Source organism: Labeo rohita, chromosome 17 (genome assembly GCF_022985175.1).
Source record: "Labeo rohita strain BAU-BD-2019 chromosome 17, IGBB_LRoh.1.0, whole genome shotgun sequence".
Taxonomy (NCBI): Eukaryota; Metazoa; Chordata; class Actinopteri; order Cypriniformes; family Cyprinidae; genus Labeo; species Labeo rohita.
In genome coordinates this window covers 5,943,219-5,966,875 of record NC_066885.1, presented here as the reverse complement: position 1 = coordinate 5,966,875, position 23,657 = coordinate 5,943,219, and the positions used below count along the sequence as shown (strand labels likewise).

At 34.5% G+C, this 23,657-nt stretch overlaps 1 protein-coding gene across 4 annotated transcripts in view; it reads right to left on the bottom strand.

The window, feature by feature from the left end:
- LOC127179401 (neuronal PAS domain-containing protein 3) overlaps positions 1–23,657 on the bottom strand; it is a 390,014-nt gene that overhangs the window by 279,057 nt on the left and 87,300 nt on the right. For 3 of the 4 annotated variants that reach the window (XM_051132788.1, XM_051132789.1, XM_051132790.1), the window contains exon 2: positions 19,882–19,980. The exons of the other annotated variant lie outside the window; for it this stretch is intronic. In XM_051132788.1, coding sequence (XP_050988745.1) covers positions 19,882–19,980 — 99 coding nt within the window. The remainder of the gene's footprint in view (positions 1–19,881; positions 19,981–23,657) is intronic. 4 annotated transcript variants of the gene reach the window in all.

The following is a 23,657-nucleotide window of genomic DNA, read 5'->3' as shown; positions in this document are numbered from 1 at the left end:
TCCATGTTTACATAGAGAAAAATAATTGAAAAGCAAAGCAACTGAATAAAAAAACCTATGAAGAACTACTACATGTCTGATATTTCATCTTTTCATCATGGTGACAGCCTGAAAGCTGCTGTTCATTGTTTTTACAGAACATTTGTAGTTAATAATAGTCTACTGGTGTTATACCTTCAGTCATTTTGAATGTGAACTACCTTGATATTTGAGGTTTTTTTAAAGCATATTCCTCATATTATTTCTGAACATAAGTATAAGACAAGTTTGTACAAGATGTATTATAGATCATGCATCTTTTCTGCAAAGATATTGAACAAGTGATTTGTTTAACAGTTACATCGTGTTGACAACTTCATGTGTGGTGCACTTGGAATAGAATTTTCTTTAACTAGAGGGTTAATAAAGAAAAAGAAAAAGAAAAAGTTACCTGAGTCATGTTGTAGTTACATTTTCAAGTTAACTAGCTAAAAATCTTAAAAAATTGAGAATCGGTCAAATGTTCTAAAAAGAAAAATTATAATAATTCACCCTATGAATTTTGTAAATGCACTTAATTGATCTTATTGTGAAGTCTACTGTATGCATTTTTTGACACTGTAATTTTATTTTTTAACCAAAATAACTTGATCTTCCAGTAAAATGGCTTCCAATCATTTCGTCTGCACAGACCCTGCCCCTTTCTGACAAATCGACCACAAAATCACATTCAGATCCGCCTCCACCATTAGACTGAACCAACGCCCCACCCTACATGTTTTTTTCTTTTTAAATAATCCATTTCTTAAAATAAGCCATATTTATGGCTAATCTCTGCATCTCTAGAGTCACCAAACAGAATAGCTAAAATAATGACTAATGGAACAGATGAACCCGTCCAAAACTGACGTCAATTGGCAAAACTCAAATCAAAGTTGCTACTGGGATAGATTTTTGGAAAGTGCCACAATTGTGAACAATACATCTACTGTATGCATGTTTTCTTTTAACCATGTCATCTCATTTTTATTCAAAATATAACCTGATCTTCCAGTAAAATGGCTTCCAACAATTTTGTCTGCATAAACCCCGCCCCTTTTGGACAATCAACCACAAAATCACATTCAGCCCCGCCTCCATCCAATCAAAAACAGTTACATTTTTTTCTTTTCAACAATCCATTTCACTTGAAAATAAGCCATAATACAAAAGAAAAGATTGTTTGCTACCTCCATTACATTGCGACTTGAAAGGTGAAATGTGTCATTTCTGCACCACTAGAGTCACCAAACAGAATAGCTAAAATAATGACTACTAAAACAGATAATTTGTCAATCTGCAAAACTCAAATCAAAGTTGAGTTGCTACTGGGATAGATCCTTTTTTTGAAAGTGCAGCAACTGTAAACAATACATCTACTGTATGCATGCACCCTTGTATTTTATTTTTATTCAAAATATAACTTGATCTTCCATTAAAATGGCTTCCAATTATTTTGTCCGCATAAACTCCACTCCTTTCTGACAATCGATCACAAAATCTGAACCAATGGACTGAGATGATCCCCCACCCTACATTTTTTTCTTTTTCAATAATCCATTTCTTGAAAATAAGCCCTAACACAGAAGAAAAGATCTTTTGCAACTTCCGTTACATTGCGTCTAGAAAGGTAAAATGTGCAATTTCTGCACCACTTAGCGTCACCAAAAAGAATAGCTAAAATAATGAAACACATAAACCCATCCAAAACTCAATTTGCAAAGTTGCTACTAGGACAGATCTATTTTTTGAAAGCACCACGGACCTATGAATGCCAAACGTAGACTTAAATCTACATATTTATGTAAGATTAGAGTGTTTTTACATTGAAAAAAAATGACAGACTTCCTGTTTCAGACAGTACAGCTTATTGAACCGAATATACTTTTATTTAAATGCGTCAAATGAAATGCGTCATCCACTCTGTCTAAACTCTATACGTCCAGTGTTGTTCTAGTGCATGTCATATGCTAATCTAATAACAGCTCTAGAACGGCTGTTTGCTCTTTCATGCACGGTAAAGAGAGCGCAACAGTTTGACGACAGGCAGAAAATGCAGAGCCTCCACCTCAGGCCGCAGTCGATGTGTTTGTTTGTGTATTTGCGTGTGTCTGTGCGCTCGCTGGCTTTAATAAACATCGCCGGCGTGGATGTTTCTAAGTCGGGGCTCTTTGGCACGGCCCGTAATAGCAGTGGAGCGGCGGCTCTCGCTCTCGCGGCTTGAGAGGCCATTACCCGAGCCAGCGTGCTTTTCCAAGCAGTACGCCACTAGCAGCCATGTTTATTCATGACACAAGCAGCGAGACCTGCAAGGTGACTACCTGTCAGGAGCTGCCAGCTTCACACAGCTCTCTCACCCTGATTCCATCTGATAGATGGGAGGAACTGGCTGCCGAACGAGCGAGCGAGCGTGCACTTGGGTGTGTGAAAAGAGAGTGCGATCTGGGGCTAATTCATAGACATTTGGAGAACATGCTGTAATAAGCAATACCTGTATAAATTTAATGTGTGTGACGTCAACCCATAGAAAAAGCCGGATAGAGAAGAAATGGTCCTGTTACTGTGAATGACATCCGTGTTCATACTCATGGTTACTAGATCTATAAAATCTGACTTGTGATTTGATGTTATACCTATAATTAATTAATGATATATAATTAAAATTAATGAATATATAACAAAATATATAATTTTATTTTCTGCTGCTGAAACCAGACATGCAAGAGGAGATAAAATAAAATAAAACAAAACAAAATTAAATTAAATTAAATTAAATTAAATTAAATTAAATTAAATTAAATTAAAATAAAATGACTGAATGAATGAATAATTGAAAAAAATATTGTATGAAAATAAACATTTTATCCATTCTAAAATGACTTTCCTTTTCAGTTGATAAAAAAATGACAAAAGGTTAAAAAAAACTACCTTTTTTTCTTTTATTTTTTAATCTTATGAATAGAATTATTTTCTTCATTTCTGAAATTATTTTTCTTTGTTGTTGATAAAAGCAAAGACAAGTAAGCAGGGAAAAAAATAAATAAATAAAATAAATAAAATAAAATAAAACTGCTTTTTTCTCTTCTGCTGATAAAAGCAAGGGCAAGTAATCAGTGAATAAAATGTATAATAAAATAAAATAATACATTACTATTTTTTTTCTTTTTTTTTTTTTTTTTTTTTTTTTTTTTATGAAAATACTTTTTTCCTCCACCGCTGAAATTATTTTTCTCTTCTGTTGATAAAAGTAAGTACAAGCAACCAGGAAAAAAAAAAAAATTGTTAGGAGAGTAAACAGTCATCAAACAGCAGACTCCAATGCAATATGGAAATCCGCACAATGATTTTACTGCAAATCCTTTAAAGTCGTCGCTCTATGGCAACCTTGAAAAAAATGCATATAACTGATAGATACAAAGCACCAGCAAAGACGCAATACATAAATGTCTAAAAGTTTGCTTTTTGCACCTAAAATGCATTTTATTTTTACATGCAGGTAAGTATCCGTGCAGCAGCAGGAGTTACTTTATCTCACAAAACAACAGGCAAACTAAGCGTTCCTCCAGGTAATAGACTCAGAGCCAACGCCGCGGTCAGAACCGCCCCGCTCTGACGACTCCATGCCTTTTTAATCTTATCTTGTTAATATTTTAGAAAAAGCTTACAGGCATATGAATCAATTAATTATCGCTGGTATGCGGCTCATGAATAGTGCACATGGTCTGTGCCAAATACACGTGTCAATCATAGCTCAGCAACAGCTGGGTAATTACCGCCGTCCACATCTAAAGACGGCTGCAACGCCACACTCAAAGAGTGTTGTTGCTCCAGGCTCCCAAATTACAGATTACATGGACCTGGATGAACTTAATTTGACTTTGATCTTAATTTTTCTAACGAATGAAAAATAAAACATTAAATTAAAAGTTCTCCGGGCCTCCTTCTTGTTGGACGAGGAGAAATTAATTTTGTGTGTTTCTCGAGACGGCTATAAGCGGGAGGGGAAAATCAGTCTGGTGGAACATATAGCCAATAAGCAGGCGATTACGACAATATACGGTGTGTGTATATTCTTCAAACAGAAACTTTATAGTGCTTGCCATGAAAAAATGCTAAGCTAAAATGCTTGCTTTTATTAATTCCACATAAGATTACACAAATAAACACACTCAGTGATGTTTTGAAATGAATCAGTGAGAAACTGTGTAACTGTATGTATGCTAAGCTAAAATACACTAAAGTATACACTCAATGATTTGCAACAAATTCATGATAAAATGGTGTATTGACACATGTATGCTAAACTAAGTGTGCTACGCCATTTGGTCATGAATTTGGTCCAAAACATTAAGTGTTTAAAACTATTTTGTAATCTCATGTGAATATCTTTTGTTATCATTTTATATAAGTAAGGAAATATCACAGGGTGAACTTTTAGCATTGTATAGGCTGGTCAGGCTGGGTTTAGCTGGTTATTCCAGCTGTTTTTTTTTTTTTCAGCAGCATGTTTTGCACCAAAATTCATGACCAAATGGTTTATCTTGAAGCTAAAACGTTAACAATAATATTTTCTTTCCTCGTAACAAAAAAAAACAAACAAAAGATAACCACATAAGATCACAAAAAAAGTTGTATACACTATCCGTTTTGAACCAAATTCATGATCAAAAGGTGTATCTTGTCATGTATGCTAAGCTAAAATGCTAAAGGTGCTACACAATGCTAAATTTTACCCCTAACAAGACTATTTTCTTCCTCATGCTGAAAAAAAAACCAGCAAAAAAGTTTTCTTTTGAACCAAATTTATGATGTATCTTGTCATGTATGCTATGCTAAACATGCTAAATGCTACCCCTAACAATGTTCTTCCTCATACAGTATGAAAAGATAAAGTATAACCACATAATATAACAAAAAAAGTTTAATATACTCAATGTTTTGAACCAAATTTTTGATCAAATTGTGTATCTTGTCATGTATGCTAAGCTAACATGCTAAACGTGCTATAAAATGCTAAAAGCTATCCATAAAAATAATATTTCCTTCCTCATATGAAGAAAACCACATAAGATAATAAAAACGTTGTATTTTTTAACTAAATTTATGATCAAATGGTGTATCTTGTCATGTATGCTAAGCTAAAGTGCTAAATATGCTATACAATGCTAAAAGCTATCCCTAACAATAATATTTCTTTCCTCATATGAAAAGAAAATCACATAACATTACAAAAAATGTTGTTTTGAGCCAAATTTATGATCCAATAGTGTATCTTGTCATATATGCTAAGATAAAACGCTACATGTGCTACACAATGCTAAATGCTACCCCAAACAATATTTCCTTCCTCATATGAAAAGAAAACCATATAAGATAACAAAAAAGTTTTGTTTTTAAATTAAATTTATGATCAAATGGTGTATCTTGTCATGTATGCTATGCTAAACATGCTATAAAATGCTAAATGCTACCCCTAACAATAATGATTTTCCTCATACAGTATGAAAAGATAAAGTATAACCACATAATATAACAAAAAAGTTTAATATAGTCAATGTTTTGAACCAAATTTTTGATCAAATGGCATATATATATTTTGTCATGTATGCTAAGCTAACATGCTAAACGTACTATAAAGTGCTAAAAGCTACCCATAACAATAATACGCCCGTCCTCATATTAAAAGAAAACCACATAAAATACCAAAAAAGCTTTTTTTATGCTGTATCTTGTCATGTATGCTAAGCTAAAAAGCTAAACGTGCTACAGCAAATAAATAAATGCTGAATGTTACCCCTAACAATATTATTTTCTTCCTCATACAAAAAGAAAACCACATAAGATAACAAAAATTTTTATACACTCAAAGTTTGGACCAAATTTATGATAACAGCTGTGTCTTGTATGCTAAGCTAAATATAGCCCCTACATGCTCCTGTCACAATTAGATTTTATTTTGATGTTTAAGTATGTGCACCCTGCCTAAAACATCTCAGTCTAAGCTGGTTTAGCTAGTCGACAACTCATTTCCTAGCCTGACCGACTAACAGGTGGCTAAAGCCCATCTAAAATCGTCAAAACAGACGAGCCCGACCAACTTAGGCCTGGAAGTCAACCTAACTACGTTATTGCATGAGCCATATGTTTTAGCACAGCAAAACAATGCAATTCACCTAAACCACAGTACAGCGAATCCCCAGCCATACCGTCCCTTGACAAGTCCAAAGGCCACCAAATCAGTTCAGGTACAATCACATATCGAGCACACAAAAGCAGCTCCTTTCAGACTAAACATGCACAGGGTTGCTTTGTGTTTACAGCCCCTGCTAAGTTCACTAAGCGAGAATAAAAAACCGAGAGATGAAATCCTTGTTGAGTATTTTGCCGTGTTTGTTTGTCCGCAGAATTCTGGCTCAGGAGGGAGGTTTGAGCACAGCGGGTCCTGAGACTCTGCTCGTCCTGATAAGTGTTTCTGTCTCAGATGAGGCGCGTTTCTACCTAACCACACGCTCTCTGTTCCAACTCCCAAATATGCATGGTGGAACCAATTGATTTCTGCTTCACAGATATCTGAAGGCCGACCAAAAAAAAGCAGAATTTGTGTTGCAGCAACACAGTGTATTCTGACCAAATTTGCAGAGCGTAACAAAAAGAGAGGGCAATTTCAAACACACACTTCTGTTTTAATGAATGCATCGCTGTATGCAATGCTATGCTTTGATATGCAGAATTTAAGAAATAAAAAAGTGAAAATGGCTCATAAATCTAACATAACAACAAGCAAGGACTGTGTATTAAAATTCAGAAATCTCACACTGCGCCTCCTGTCCTCAAGACTTGAAAGATCCCGTCATCTTTAATGCCTGTGTCACTGGACCGTGATATAGAGACTGTACGAAGGGCACGGGCGGGATCAAACCCCTTTTCCTTTTTCCACGCAACATCTGCATTAGTGGCCAACCTGCACTTCAAAAACCTGTCACCTGGATCCCAAGGAGATAGCGGAGAGCCAGGTAGACAGAGTGCAGACAAGGTCAAGGTTCCTCAGCAAAGTCCTGCTGTTCAAATACACAGAGAGAAAGCAAGCAACGCTCCGTCCACCTCCTGCACCGCCCTCCTCTCCGGGAAATCTATAACATTCATTATTTACACATGCGCAGAGACAAAGAAACAGGTAGATGAAAAAATGAAAAGAAAGCAGTTAAATTATTGAAAGCTAGGCACCTTTAAAAAAAAAAAAAGACAGAATCTGGGTAAAAAAAAGAAAAGTAGGTCAGAAAAAGAGAAAAAAATAACATCAAACAGAAAAACTCGCAACAAAGTAATATATACCGCAAGTACGCTCATGCAATGTTCAAAACTCATCGCTCCGAACAAGTGCACATCATTTTAACACCACCTGCCCTCAACGTCTCCACTTAAAAAAGGGTTAATAAAAGAAAAACAACACGTTGGAGCTCATACGCTTACCACTAGGCCACATCTCCGAAAATCTGAATCCAACTCACGTGATTTCCCGATCTCATTCCTGGGTTATTCCTACTATGCAGTACATTTTCATGTCTCCATAATTCTGTGTGTGTCCTGAAAGTTTAAAACTTAAAGGAATAGTTCACTCAAAAATGGAAATTCTGTCATTAATTACTCACTCTCATGTTGTTACAAACCCACAAGACCTTCATCTTCGGGACACAAATTAAGATATCTTTAATGAAATCCGAGAGCATTCTGACACTACGTAGACAGATATGCAACTACCACGTTTGAGGCCAAAAAGGTAGTAAGGAGATCATTAAAATAGTCCATGTAACATCAGTGGTTTAACCATTACTTTATGAAGCTCAAAAATGGCGAGAGACTGTCCCGTGAGGGAAGAAATTGTTGTTATTCTTGTTTTCTTTGTGCACACAAAGTATTCTCTTAGCTTCAGAAAATTACAATTGAACCACTGATGTCACATTGACTTTTTTAACAATGTCCTTACTATGTTTCTGTGCATTGACCGTGTCAGCTGCATTGCTGTCTATGCAGGGCCAGAAAGCTCAGATTTCATCAAAAATGTCTTAATTCGTGTTCAGAGGATTAAGGTCTTACGGGTTTGGAACGACATGAGGGTAAGTAATCAATGACCGAATTTATCAATGGGTGATATGGCCAAAAAATTATCATAATATTTTTTTTTTTTCATGTCAGTCGATATCAATAATTATCACAATGAATGTCAATTTTTATTTCTTTCCAGTTTAAAGGCAGATTTTTGTTACAATGTGAAAGTTGTAAAAACCAGACATTAAATGTGGCTTTAAAATATTCTTTATGGTCAGAAAATGACAAACACTTCATGTTTTTTGAATTCCTCACACTTTTCCAGTCATTTTTCCTTAACAAAATAATTTCTTAGTTTTGCTTGTTTTTTTGAGTAATATTGTTTCAAATCAAGAAACAGGTTTGTGTGACCTGATAGGGCAATATTTGGCCGAGATACAACTAGTTGAAAATCTGGAATCTGAGGGTGCAAAAAAATCAAAATATTGAGAAAATTGCCTTTAAAGTTGTCCAAATGAAGTTCATAGCAATGCATATTACTAATCAAAAATTAAGTAATGATATATTTGCGGTATAAAGTTTACAAAATATCTTCATAGAACATGATCATTACTTAATATCCTAATGATATTTGGCATAAAAGAAAAAATCTATAAATTTGACCCATCCAATGTATTTTTGGCTATTGCTACAAATATACCAGAGGAACATAATATATACCAGGTCCAGGGTCATATATAATTTTTTTTTTTTTTTGTCTCTTGGAAATACATATTTGATAGTAGCTTGAATTAGGATGTAGATTTATGTTCATTATAAAAATCAGTGATATCTGTAAAAATTGTAGCAACTTCATTTTTATATGGCGAAATGTAATTATTCTGACTGTTTGAGGTTTTTTTTTTTGTTAAATTAACCATTGCTCTTCCATAGTATCATCCATAGATCATGATAATAGCAGTTAAAACCACAAATATAGCAACTCAATAATACCATGGTAAAAATGTAATATGATTCCTAGGTATTTGTATGAAAAACAGTAGTCTAAATACATTTAGTATAAATGCATAAACGCTATAGCTTAATTACAAAAAATATTGTAATTATATTCCATTACTCCTCCTGTAATATATTTAATACGTCTACATTAATAATATAATAAAATGTGACAGAAATATACCCACATTTCTGAAACAATAACATTACCACTGTGCAGTTAGTGCCACTACAGTAAATCTATAGTAAACAATGGCGATTTGTTGATTAAAAAGTTTTCTGACTGTACCGTTGCACACAATGTTTCTCCTGTTTGTCAGCGCTGTTTCACCTGGCTATAAACCGAATCATTTGTGTTCATCACTGAATTCATGCGCTTAACACTAGTGAGACTCATCAACTAGTGAATGAATCTGTTATAGTAAGTTCGCGCAGTGCCGCCGTTTGAACTTTGATCCGAGCGGATAAACGGTTCGAGTGGGCTAGCGCATTTTTGTTCTTTGCCGCAATTTTTTTTAAAATGTATTAATAATTAATAAATATTATTAATTATTAAATATTTATTAAATAAATATTAAATATATATAAAATATATATATTAAATATTATATTAAATATTTATTAATAATTAATGAATTAATTTTTTTATTTTTTGCCGAACATTTATCGAACTCTTTTTGAAATTCATATTGCGCGTTAATTGTCGTTATCGATTTATCGCCCAGCCCTAATTAATAAATATGAGTGTCTGTGTATATTTCAGAATGTTTATATACACGTTTTACAGAAATATTTCATTAAATTCATTAAATTGTTCAATTTATAAAAGGCACTGCATAACAAGACTGATCCTTCCCCTACTTACACCCATAATTTCCCCATCATCTCTCTCATACACCTATGAATAACAGCCTCAAATAAAAACATTCTCCTAAACTTCACTGGAGGACTGCCTTGAACTCTACCGTAGCTGGCTAATGCAATAAATACAGCCATCACAAATCAATACAAATGTGCTTAACAACCTGTCTTAAAGTTGCTGACATTTCCAGCTAATGTGATCCATATTCAAGCCCATTAGCACGTTAGGCCAGCACAAGAGTGCGCTGTTAGCACCACGCTGTTATTGTGCCGTGTCCATTTGGCTAATGCTAACGCTGCCTCCTCAGACAGGGGTTAAGTGACTGAGTCCGGTACACAGCTGGGAGGCTTATAAAGCAGACTGTGAAATACTCACACAGCCTTCAGCGTGGTTAACAGCACAGCGGCAACATTCACACGCAGCAAAATGAAGCTTAAACAGCATGATCTGTCCAAATGAAGAGTGAGTCTGAGTCTACTGTATATATGCACTGCATGCTTGGTATTTGAATGATAGTGCTTATTAAAGCTTACAATTTGTAGTTTACAATCAATAAAATGAATAAAAAATCTGGATATCTCTTACAAATGGAACCTGAGGCATATCTAGAAATGTTAAAAACAAATGTACTAAAACTATCAGAACAACTGGCAACCACTAACACATTATTTTCGTGGCTTTGCACCACTCAAATTTTCCTCAGAAAATGCAAAAACTACTTAGTAATACAATTTCTAATTCAAAACAAACTACTGCTTTTCCTTGGATGCACAGCTTTGGTTACATCAACAGAAAGAAAAGACATTTTAGAGCCATAATATTATGAAATATTTGCTTTTTCTTTAACATGCACTGAGGAATAGTGCTTAATAAAACAGGATGTTTTCAACTCTTTCTCTCTGGTCCTTTAAATCCCTCAATCTTTAGTGCGTTTGCACTAAAAACACCCCATGAATCGCTCTGGACAGCATCATCACACAAATACTTCAACTGACCGTGTTATACCCACTTCTAGACACAATAAGCGGGTGCTTTTACTTCCCCTCGGTTACAACAGACAGGTCTTCAGACCTCGACGGCAGGTACAGACGTCCCTCTGTCATGTATTTAAGCATGAAATGCAGTCGGAGCTGCGGCAGCGGGGGCCGACAGAAAGGCAGCAGCCGAAATGTTTGCATCTCACCTGAAGTATGGAAGTTTCCAGCTGCATAAATAAAATCCCCATGGCAACTAAATGTGGCTGGAGATAAGAGAGAGGAGGAGGATTTATGCCTTTTCTGAGCTGTCATGGCCTACAGATCTTCCTCAGGCAAAGCAGGCCACCTGCCACACATTATATTAACCAGCGCTCCACAGGACTGTCTCTCTCTCTCTCTAATGGATAGCTTCATTTATGCCCCGTACAACAGGAACTTTCTGCCGCTGGTCAGGATTGAAACCAAGCTTTAAAACGACATAGGATTTACTTGTTTTTTATATACAAACCAGTGTTTAACTGTCTAAACAAAGGAAATCAAAGCAACAGGAGGTTCTGCTGCTAAAGACTAGTACTGGTGCAAATTATTAGTGGCATTTGAATGATAGTTCAACTAGTGCTTATTCAGACTTAGTTTTTAGTTTACAATGAATAAAATGGAAAAAACAAACTGTATACATCTTAAAAAGTGGAACCTGAGCCATATCTAGGAATATTAAAAACAAATGTGGTAAAATATCAGAACACCTGGCAACCACTAACACGGTAATTTTGTGACTGCGACTTTTGCACCACTCAAATTTTCCTCAGAAAATGCAAAAACAACAGTTTCTAAATTTTCTGTGTTTTTTATACATTGATGACCCCAATACGACACAACAAACCAATTTCCTGTAAGATCTACTACTTAAGACTAGTACTAGTACGAATTATTAGTGGTATTTGAATGATAGTTCAAATTGTGCTTATTCAGACTTAAAAGTTTTGGTTCACAATCAATAAAGTAGAAAAAAAAAACATGTATACATCTACACATCTCAAAAGTGGAACCTGAACCATATCTAGAAATATTACAAACAAATGTGCTAAAACTCTAATGTGCTAAAAATATTTGGCAACCAATAACACGCAAGTTTCGTGACTGTGAGTTTTGCACCACTCAGTGCTTATTAAAACATAAAATTTTTAGTTTACAATCAATAAAAAGAACTGTAAACATCTTAAAAGTGGAACCTGAGCCATATCTAGGAATATTAAAAACAAATGTGCAAAAACTATCAGAACACCTGGCAATCATTAACACACTAGTTTTGTGACTGTAAGTTTTGCACCACTCAAATTTTCCTCCAAAAATGCAAAAACTGTGTAGTTTCTATATAAATATCTGTTTTTATAGGTTGATGACCCAGATAAGACACAATAAATCTGTTTCCTGTAGGACGTAGTGCTTAACACTAGTACTAGTACAAATTATTAGTGATATCTGAATGATAGTTCAAACAGTGCTTATTCAGACCTAAATTTTTAGTGTACAATCAATAAAATCTTAAAAGTGGAACCTAAGCCACATCTAGGAATATTAAAAACAAATCCACTAAAACTATCAGAACACCTGGCAACCACTAACACACTAGTTTCATACCACTTTGTACCATTTTCCTCAGGAAACGCAAAAACGACTTAGTTTCTAAATTAATTTCTGTGTTTTATACATTGATGACCCAAATAAGACACAACAAACCTAAACACAATTTCCTGTAGGATCTACCACTTCAGACTAGTACTGGAACAAATTATTAGTGGTCAGAACACTTGGCAGAACACCTGGCCACCATTAACACAATAGTTTCTGTGAGTTTTGCACCACGCAAAAATGTTAAAACTTTTTCATTCCTAATTAATTTCCATGTTTTTTATATACTGATGACCCAAACACGACAATAAACCAATTTCCTGTAGGATCTACCACTTCAAACTAGTAGTAGTATTAGTGGTATTTGAATGATACTTCAAATAGTACTTATTCAGATTTTTTTTACAATCAATTAAATGGGGGGGAAAAATCTATATATATAAAACTGTAATGAAACACTATAACTGAGCCATATATAGGAATAAAAACATAAACAATGTGCTAACACCACTCAGAACATCTGGCAACCACTAACACACTAATTTTCATTTGGTTATATTTGTTTTATACATGTTGATGACCCGAATATGATATAGCAAACCAGTTTCCTATAGAATCTTCTGCTTAAGACTAGTACTGGACCAAATTATTAGTGGCATTTGAATTATACTTCAGATAGTGCTTATTCAGACTTTTTCAGAATTTTTACTTACAATCAATAAAATGAAAAAAAAAAAAAATAAAAGAAAGAAAGAAAGAAAGAAAGAAAGAAAGAGGAACCTGAGCCCTATCTAGGATGAATATTAAAACAAAAAAAAGTGGTAAAACCACTCAGAACACCTGGCAGCCGCTAACACACTTCACTAACAGACTCAAATTCTATTCAGAAAATGCAAAAATCTACTTAGCTATACAATTTCTAAATGAATTTCCATATTTGTTTTTATACGTCAATGACCCGAATATGACACAACAAACTAATTTCCTGCATACAAACAAAGGCTGATGTGCACAGGACGTCAGTCTGACCTATTTCATCCATCAAATGTCACTCCGTAAACAGCTACAGCTTTATCAGGCCATGATAGTTTTTTGTTGACTTGAGCAATCAAAACTTGAGTGTCATATTTGATGCAACTTTTTTTTTGATAAACAGCCTCATTTAGCTCACTTATTAGCGAATTCTGTATCACAGCCAGCAAGCCATTAAAAAGCTGTGCATGGGGACTGTTAATGGAGGCTCATTCAGATGCACCAGCTTTAATTGTGTCCTAAAATACAGCTGAAAATGTATTTATACCTGACCACGTTAAATCGCTCCAGGTAGGTTCTTCCTATTAGTAACTTCATCCTGAGTTGGTCAAACTTACAGACAAATGCAAAATAGTGTTAGTATTTGAACGTCAGCACAAAGCTAATGTGGCATATGCCACATTACAAAAAAAAAAAAAATCCACATTATGAGACAGAGAGAGAATGATTATTTGGGAACATTAAAAAGCATTACTTGAAGAAAAAACTCTGAGCAATTAATTTAATGTCAGATGCGTTAGAACAGCCATCTGTTTATGAATCTCATCTCTGACAATTCACAAAAAGCAGTATACTAGCATACAGATGACCTTAAAACTAACAGATATAGACAGAAAGAAGATTTGCTTTCATTGAGTTTTTAGTCAACATGAGGTCAAAAAAATGACCATATACTTATAAAAAAACAAAAAAAGGTTCTTTATTGGAACGTTTTGTTTCATGTAGAACCATTAACATCTATGGAATCATTCTATTGCACAAAAGGTTCTTTATATTTAAAAAAAAAGTATTCAAATATTCTCACACTAAGAAAAAAAATGGTTATTTTAAAAAACTGTTCACTGAAAGGTCCTGTGAGGAACCAAAAATGGTTCTTCACGGCATTACTGCGAAACCTTTATTTTTACGAGTGCATTTACTACTCTCTAACAGATTTGTCATTATACTTTTTAATCAAAATGTAATCAATTTCAAAACGTGAACCAATGCTGCACAGGTGGAGAAAATTATGATAGCCAGTAGATAAATAGCCATTTAGTAATGCAGCCTTTCTAAAATCTTGTCAGTAGTTAAAACAGCAATTAAACATTTAATGGCTGCAGCAATAATAGCAAATAATAAATCTGAAAAAGCAACACTACAACTGGGACCTGCTGAGAGGCTCTTGAGAGTGATCTTGACCTTCAGCCTCCACATACCATTCAACATCTCTGAAAACCAGCAGAAAGAGGCTCAAGGTATATGATTCCTAGCATCATAAATGCTCATATCGACTCTTTTCTAGTATAATCACATGCACTTTTCACAATCTGATCACATCCAGATCAGACCCTAAAAACCGCATCAGTGGAGTCTGTTTCATGCTGACTTTAAGAACACAACATTTATTATTCTCCAAAAAACCAGGGAATCCCTTCTGGCTATGAAAAAGTTGCTTCAGATGATTAGAGGACTTCGCAACAGAGCCAATGCATCGAAATCTTTGGCGTTCACACCCTTTAACTCTATCTGACGTTTTACCAGAGCTATTCCAATGCTTCTTTCCAACTGTTCAGTTGAATCCAAACCTAGTTCGGTCCAATCAGGTGTTGGAGGAGAAACACGGCTGGATGAAAAATATAATGTATGCATGTATGCACATGTAATGGATGTGCACAACTCAATCGCTGTGCATGTCTTGCTGTTTATGGGGCCAAAGGTCCCAATAAGCCTTGATAGAGGAGAGCTGGTATCTCTGTGAGCGCTGGACTCCGTAACGAGGAGAGACAGGTGTGCGGCAGACCCTTGGCCCCGCTGCGGCCCCTCAACGGCCCCATGCTGGGAAGAGAGGTGGCCGTCCCTCTCCACACAGCCATTTATCTCAATTTCAGTCTGCCCGGCGTTCCCGGATCAAACAGCACTTAAACTAAATAACCCTGCTGGAATTCACCCACAGACTCATCAACCTGAGATACATAAGCACATCTCACGGTGACCAAACCAGACAGCCAGTGCATCGGTTAGACGCCATCACTTAAGACTAAAGTGCTGCATTAAAAAAAAAAAAAATATATATATATATATATATATATATATATATTTTATAAATTATATACAAAGTTTGGGATCAGTAAGATTTTTAATGGTTTTAAAGACGTTTTAAAAAAATGTCATATTGTGAAATATTATTTCAATTTAGAATAACTTTTCTATGTGAATATATTTGAAAATGTAATGTATTCTTGTGATACAAAGCTCAGTTTTCAGCATCATTACTCCAGTCTTCAGTGTCACATAATCCTTCAGAAATCATTCTAATATACTGATTAATTATCAATGTTGAAAAAATATTTTTTTCAGGATTCAATAAAAGGTTCAGGATCAATAAAAGGTTAAAAAGAACAGCATATATTTAAAATAAAAAGGTTTTCTAACAATATACACTAAAACTATACACAAAAGTTTGGGGTCAGTAATTTTTTATTCTTTCTTTTTTTTTTTTTTAATAAATTAATACTTTTATTCACCTAGGATGTGTTAAATTAATAAAAAATGATAGCACAGATTTACATTGTTAGAAAAGATTTATATTTTGAATAAATGATGTTCTTTTTAACATGTTATTCATCAAGAATCCAAAAAAAGGTTCGGCAGCTGTTTCCAGCACTGATAATTCTAAAAATAAATCAGCATATTAGAATGATTTCTGAAGGATCATGTGACACTTAAGTCTGAAGTAACAGCTGATGAAAATACAGCGTTGCATCACAGGAATAAATTATATTTTAAAGTATATTAAAATAAAAACCATTATTTTATATTGTAATAACATTTTGCAATATTACTGGGGGGGTTTTTGTTTGTTTGTTTGTTTGTTTGTTTGTTTTTTGTATTTTTGATCAAATAAATGCAGCCTTGATGAGCATAAGAAACTTTTTTTTTTTTTAAATAGTCTGATTTTATAAATGTTATATATAAAATCAGTCACTCTATCATTCAAAAGTTTAGGGTCTTTTTTAAAAAAAAAAAAAAGTAATACATTTATTAAGCAAGGATGCATTAAATTGATAAAAACAAACAGTTTATATTATTTCAAATCAATGCTTTTCTTTTGAACTTTCTATCCTGAAAAAAGCATCATGGTTCCACAAAAATATTAAGCAGACCAACTGTTCAACATTGATAATAAATGAGCATATTAGAATGATTTCTGAAGGATCATGTGACACTGAAGACTGGAGTAATGATGCTGAAAATTCAGCACTGCATCACAGGAATAAATTACATTTTAAAATGCATTTAAATAGAAAACAGTTATTTTAAATTATAATAATATTTCACAATTTTTACTGTATTTTAATCAAATAAATGCAGCCCTGCTGAGCATAAGAGACTTCTTTCAAAAAGTAACCTAAAATATCTTACCGACCCCAAACTTGTAGTGTGTTTATCCACACCTATTTAGTATTCAGCAACTTGACACGTTCAGATGAACGGCAATTTTAAATATGCCACAGGAGTTAGAAAATCATAACAGAGGTCATTTGCATATAAAACAATAGTCTGAAGTGTCAAGCTTGAAAAAGAGTCTTACAAAAAAGGCAAAAAAGTAGTCCAAATGCACTATATTCCAAGTCTCCTAAGCCAAACACTAGCTTTGAGTGAGGAACAAACCTGTATTTTAGCAAAATGGATTTGTTAAGAAACAGGTTTGATGTTACTGATGTCAAGCCCCATCGGTTCCAAAGCAAAAAACGGCGTGTCAGTTTGCAGGAAAATTACATTTGAGAGCTGTAGCAGAGAAAAGTAAAAAACTCAATTTGTTTTTAGTTCAGTCTGTAGTTATATGTCTCGAAAGATTGCTGTAATATTCTTTATATTCCATTTAAAGAATAACAGCATATGATTTTGCAACAACATGAGGGTGAGGAAATAAAAATCTAATTTTTAATTTCTTCTTTCATTGTAAAGGTCAACGAGGGGGTGGAAAATAGTCAGGAAAACTACATTATGGCTGCTTCGGATGCAAGAAGCCTTGACTAATATTATAAGTGGCCTTCTGGGGGAAAAAAATAAACTGCAACAAAAGTCGAGTATGGTCCATTTAAATAATTTCCTGGCTTTTGAAGCATGCGCCTCTTTAATGGACAGCGAGGGCATCTAATGCCAATATGTTGGCGTGGTTGATGGTGTTGGCATTGTGCTTTTGTTCGCTGGAACGCTTTCAGAGAGGAATAAAAAGGTGAAAATCTATTTAGTGGCTTTACGCCATACCTAAAGTGTCAAAGCGTGAACAGAATGCCGGTGCGCGAGAAAAAGAGACATAAAAACAGAAAAAAGCGCTGATGACAGAGGAGGCAGATCTGCTGTTATGCGTACTGGCAGGTAGTGTATCAGAAGCCAAGGGTGGTTGTACTAATAGTTCTAAATACACCCCATGATGAGCTATTAGAAGAGGCTTTTTGTGAATGTGATAAATAAATCCTCTTTAGTCAGTGTGACAGTAATCCCAGAGCCCCCGTGCCTCCGTTCCTTACCAATCCATCAAGCGGCGCCTGCGTATAATCAGCGCGCCGTATTTCTCAAAACCGTTTCCGTACGCTAGCTGTATCTCTGGAAACTTCCAGCCTGCCTGGTCTCGGAGGAATACCAGAGACTTCACTTCCCACGATGCCTTGTTTCATCTTCAGAGGTTGGAAATCAGCGAGGGGCACAAAAAAGGGCACTTCTGGAAAGGGGCATCGTTTATCAGAGCTATAAGCAATACGGCTCGTCTTGCTAAGCCTATTACGTATTGGATTTCTGTTGCTGTGGCATAATTTATTTGAGCTGCCGCGGCTCAGAAGCAATAATACTTGTTTTTGATCAATTAAGAACGTCTTTGTGAAGGGGAAATACTCACTTGGGGTTGCTCACTGAATTTAAAAAACGCCAAAGATGTAATTCTACCTCAGATGAACAAAAGGAAAACATACATGCATGAGGAAAAAACTAAAAGTGCATTTTTCATTTCTAGAATGATAGTTGAGAGGAAAAAAAAGAGAGAAAAAGGGCTCAAACTGACTGTGGTAACCACAGTTTCTGCTAAAGCAGTTAGCTACTGTAGATACTGTAAAATAGTACATGTTTTTTCCTTTATAAAGTCTTGAAAGACACAGTCAAAGATGTAATTCTACTTTGAAAGAACAGAAACAAAACACGCATCAATGAGGGAAAAAATCTCAAAGTGTAACGTAGATTTCTAGGCTGATATTTGGGAAAAAAGTGAGGACATTATACAAAAACTGACTGTGGTAACCAGTTTCTGCCAAAAGAGTTATTGTAGCTATTCTAAAATAATCATAAATTAATATAATGTGTCCTTTAGGCAGTGTAATAAGATCCAAAATCATTGTTTTTTTTTTTGGTGGTGGACCAGTTTTGCATTCATGTTGTGTCAGAATCACAGTATATGAAAAACTGTACTGTACTGTTGGTGATGACAGCAAAATATTTCATTTTACATTTTACATATTTTTTGTATATGTATATTTTATACATTTACATCTACATTCATGAAGAAAAAAAGGTAACATCAGGTAACAGTGACTACTAAACTGACAAAATTTTGGGGTCATAACAAATTGATACTTTTATTTAGCAAGGATGCAATAAATTGGTCAAAAATGACAGTAAAGACTTTTGACAGTAAAAAATGTTTTTTTATATTTAAGATTCTGTTTCTGAACTTTGTATTAATCAAAAATCCGAAAAAAGTAGCACAACTCTGTTTAATATTCATAATAACAGAAATATTACTCGAGCAGCAAATGAACATATTCGAATTATTTCTGCAGGATTAAAAATCAGCATTACATCATAGGAATAAATTACATGTAAAAAAAATAATACAACATAAAACATTTATTTTAAATTGTAATAATATTTAACAATATTTTTACTGTATTTTAGATCAAATAAATGCAGCCAAATGTTTACTGTATGTAATGAAATTGTGTTTGTAAAACAGTCTGAATTGACTGTGTTTTTGACACGACATGAACGCAGCACAACTTTTACATTAGTAATACCTACACTACTACTAGGCAACTATGGCATTCTGGTATAAACTACAGTGACTGTGGTTAAAAACAATAAATGAATAAAAAGATAAAAAATTCTGTAAGGAGGAGCAAGCTATAAACCACAGAATCTATATCATGTATACTGGACACTACACATGTTATTTGTCTGTGACAGTGTGTGAGTGCTGTTGAAATGTCTGGTGTATGTGCAGATGATCTGTGATTTCTATAGGCTCCGGCTGGACTGAGAGATGTGGTAGAAGGGATGGATTACCATGGTGATGAGGTATGTTGTTGCCCTCCAAGGTGGAGTGTCTTGGGCCTAGTGGCGGAGCAGGAGCTTGCATTAGCAGACCTCTCCCAGTATGGCTCGCTGTGGAGAAATGTGGAAAAGCTCTTAACGGCCGTAATGAGGGAAACATCAGCACCCAGAATGACCCAGAATTCACACAGATCACGAGTACAACTTCAATGACTCTAACATTTCAAACACAATTACATATACTTGATTAACTGAAATATAAGGAGAACTGACTCAAAGGTTAGAGACAAACTCATAGAACGACAGATAGACAGAACAACAGAACAAACAATAGAACTAACGATAGATAGATAGAATGATAGATAGAACGATAGATAGAACGACAGACAGATAGAATGACAGATAGGTAGATAGACAGACAGAAAGATAGATAGAACGACAGAACAATACTGTAGATAAAATGATAGATAGAGAGAACGATAGATAAATAGAACGATAGAACGACAGAACAATAGACAGACAGAACAACAGAATTATTGATTGATAGAACAGAAAGGTCGATCGAACGATACACAGACAGACAGACAGATAGATATAGATAAATCAACAGAATGATAGATAGAACGACAGAGAGAAAGAAAGATAGATAGATAGATAGATAGATAGATAGATAGAACGATATAGATAGATGGATAGACAGACAGATAGATAGATACATAAATAGATAGATAGATAAAACAACAGAATGATAGAAAGAACGATAAAACGACAGAAAGATCGATCGATCGAACGACAAAAAGACAGACAGATAGATAGATAGATAGATAGATAGATAGATAAATAGAATGAGCGAAAGAATGAGATAGAACGATATAGATAGATGGATAAACAGATAGACAGACAGATAGACAGATAGACAGATAGATAGATAGATAGATAGATAGATAGATAGATAGATAGATAGATAAAACAACAGAATGATAGAAAGTATGATAAAATGACAGAAAGATCGATCGATCGAACGACAGAAAAACAGACAGACAGACAGATAGACAGATAGATGGATAGATAGATAGATAGATAGATAGATAGATAGATAGACAGATAGATAGATAGATAGAATGAGCGATAGAATGACAGATAGAAAGATAGATAGACAGATAGAAAGATCGGTCGAACGACAAACAGACAGATAGATAGATAGATAGAATGAACGATAGAACGATATAGATAGATCGATAAATAGATAGATAGATAGAACGACAGATAGAAAGATCAATCGAATGATAGACAGATAGACAGACAGATAGATAAACAGAATAAGCGATAGAAGATAGAGAAAGATAGATAGATATAGATAGATAGATAGATCAAATGACAGACAGATAGATAGATAAACAGAATGAGCGATAGAATGAGATAGATAGATAGATAAAACAACAGAATAATAGATAGATAGAACGACAGAAAGATCGATTGAACGATAGACAAGACAGACAGATAGATATAGATAAACCACATATAGATATAGATAAAACAACAGAATGATAGATAGAACAACAGAGAGAAAGAAAGATATAGATAGAAAGATAGATATAGATAGATAGATAGATAGATAAAACAACAGAATGATAGAACGATAGATAGAATGACAAATAGAAAGATAGAACGATAGAACAAGTGATAGATATATAAGATAGATAGACACTTTTTTATGAAAATGACAAAATTGTTGGAATGTAAAAATAATGCAAATGGCAGTGCAATGAAATTCATTAGAAACGTATTTTCTTTTGATGTTTTCTGATGTTAGTAACAAGTATGAGAAATATTTACACCACAAATCTTATATTCTATTAATTGTGAGATCTGAAATAAAATAAAGCAGTGTTTAAGCATATTGATAAGTGAGAAAGCAGTTTGAGTGCTGCATTACACGCTGTATTATTGAATCATTGCCCGCCTCTAGAATGTTTACTGACTGATGCTAAACATGTCTTTTCAAAACAGTAGTTTAGCATTAAGAAATTTTCCGGTTTATTGATTCGGGGCAATGCGATTGGCTCATCTCGTGTGCGATGCGCTACAGATAACGGGTGGCGTTCTAATTGCTCGGCATAAACGGCCTCGTTCACGCATTTATCTGCGGCACTCAAACGCTAAAGAGCTTTTATTTGTTAAGGGCTCTTCATGATCCCTGTTAAACACCGGAGGTTGCTGCAGGATGAATGGGGAGGAATTGAAAGGCGAGGTTTTAACGGTAAAGGATTGATATCAGACGGGGTGAACGCGGCCGCGCTCCTCTCTCTCTATATCTCCTCTAGATTGATGCCTTGCAATTTACAAACTTCTACGGGCCACAATTCATTTAGCACAATAAATTCCCTGCAGGTATGGAGAGTGTCGCCATTCTACCGCCAACTGAATGAAAACACCTACACAAGCAACGCTCCGACACACACACACGTGCGCGCGCACACACACTCTCACCTACACATAAAGCACCGTGTCTCCACGGCCCAATGTAGGCCCATTTTGATTTTGTTTCATGGCCGTAAAGGCACTGTATATTGCAGACAGCGGCGGAAGATTTGGTCCATTTTTCAAAGCCGACTATATTACCCCTACACCACGCATTCTCTTTAAAAAAAGACCTTTTTTTCCCCACATGTTGGGAAAACTAATCCCCATCTGGTGCATTGTACTCTATAAAATGCTCCGACGTGGCCTTTCCGTGATTTCCAGGGAATCGGCGATATGATTGAAAATGTGTCAGTTTTGTAAGCAGGCCTGCTCCGGGTGCACGTACAAAACAGCACCGCTGACCCTGACGCCGTCTCAATCGCGTCAGACTTCCTGTGCACGCTAAATCCTAGTCCTATGTGACTCCTCGACAATCCTACAAGCCGGAGAGAAATATGAACGTATGCTGGATATGTTTTCATGCTGGTTTGACAGAGCACTTCTGGAACTACATATATATATGTGTGTGTGTGTGTGTTTTTAATTTTTTTTTTTTTTTGGACAACAAAATGTAATTTATTTATTTCAGTCTGTTTTCGCGATGGAATAAAAAGTTGCAATGACATTTTTTTTTTTTAATCTCACAATTCTGACTTGTTTTCCCTTCATAATTCTTAGTTTCTATCTCACAAATAAGATTTTTTTTCCATAACTACGAAATATAAACTCAGAATTCCAAGATATTAACTAAATTCTATGAAAAAAATATGAACTGTACAATATAAACTATGAGATTTAAATTATGAGGTTAAATAAAATTTAAGTTATATTTAAAGTCAGAATTGTGAGATACTGTCACAAATACCTTTTTTAAATAATTGCAAGATAATGGAATTTAACGGAATTTTGAAAACAGAATTGCAACAGTTTTTTTTTTAATAATTGAATAATAATCATAATTGTGATCTAAGCTTAGGCAATTCTGGGTTATATAAAATCTCAAAAAAAAAAACAAATAAAATAAATAAATAAATCATAATTGTGGGAAATAAGTCAAAATTGTGTGATGCCAGAGTTACTTGTTTTATTTATTTATTTATTCATTCTGTGGCGGAAACAGGACTATAAAATAAAATAAAATAAAATATGGTTACCATACTAGCTAACACAAAAAGCAGAACAAGAATGTTTAATTTGACATTCATGGCTTCAGTTATATAATATGATCTGATATACCACTTAAAAGTCGTATTTAGATAATTAATAACGTGATTTTGTAAGATCATGCACTTTATAGACATGGTCACAACAAAGTACAACAAACA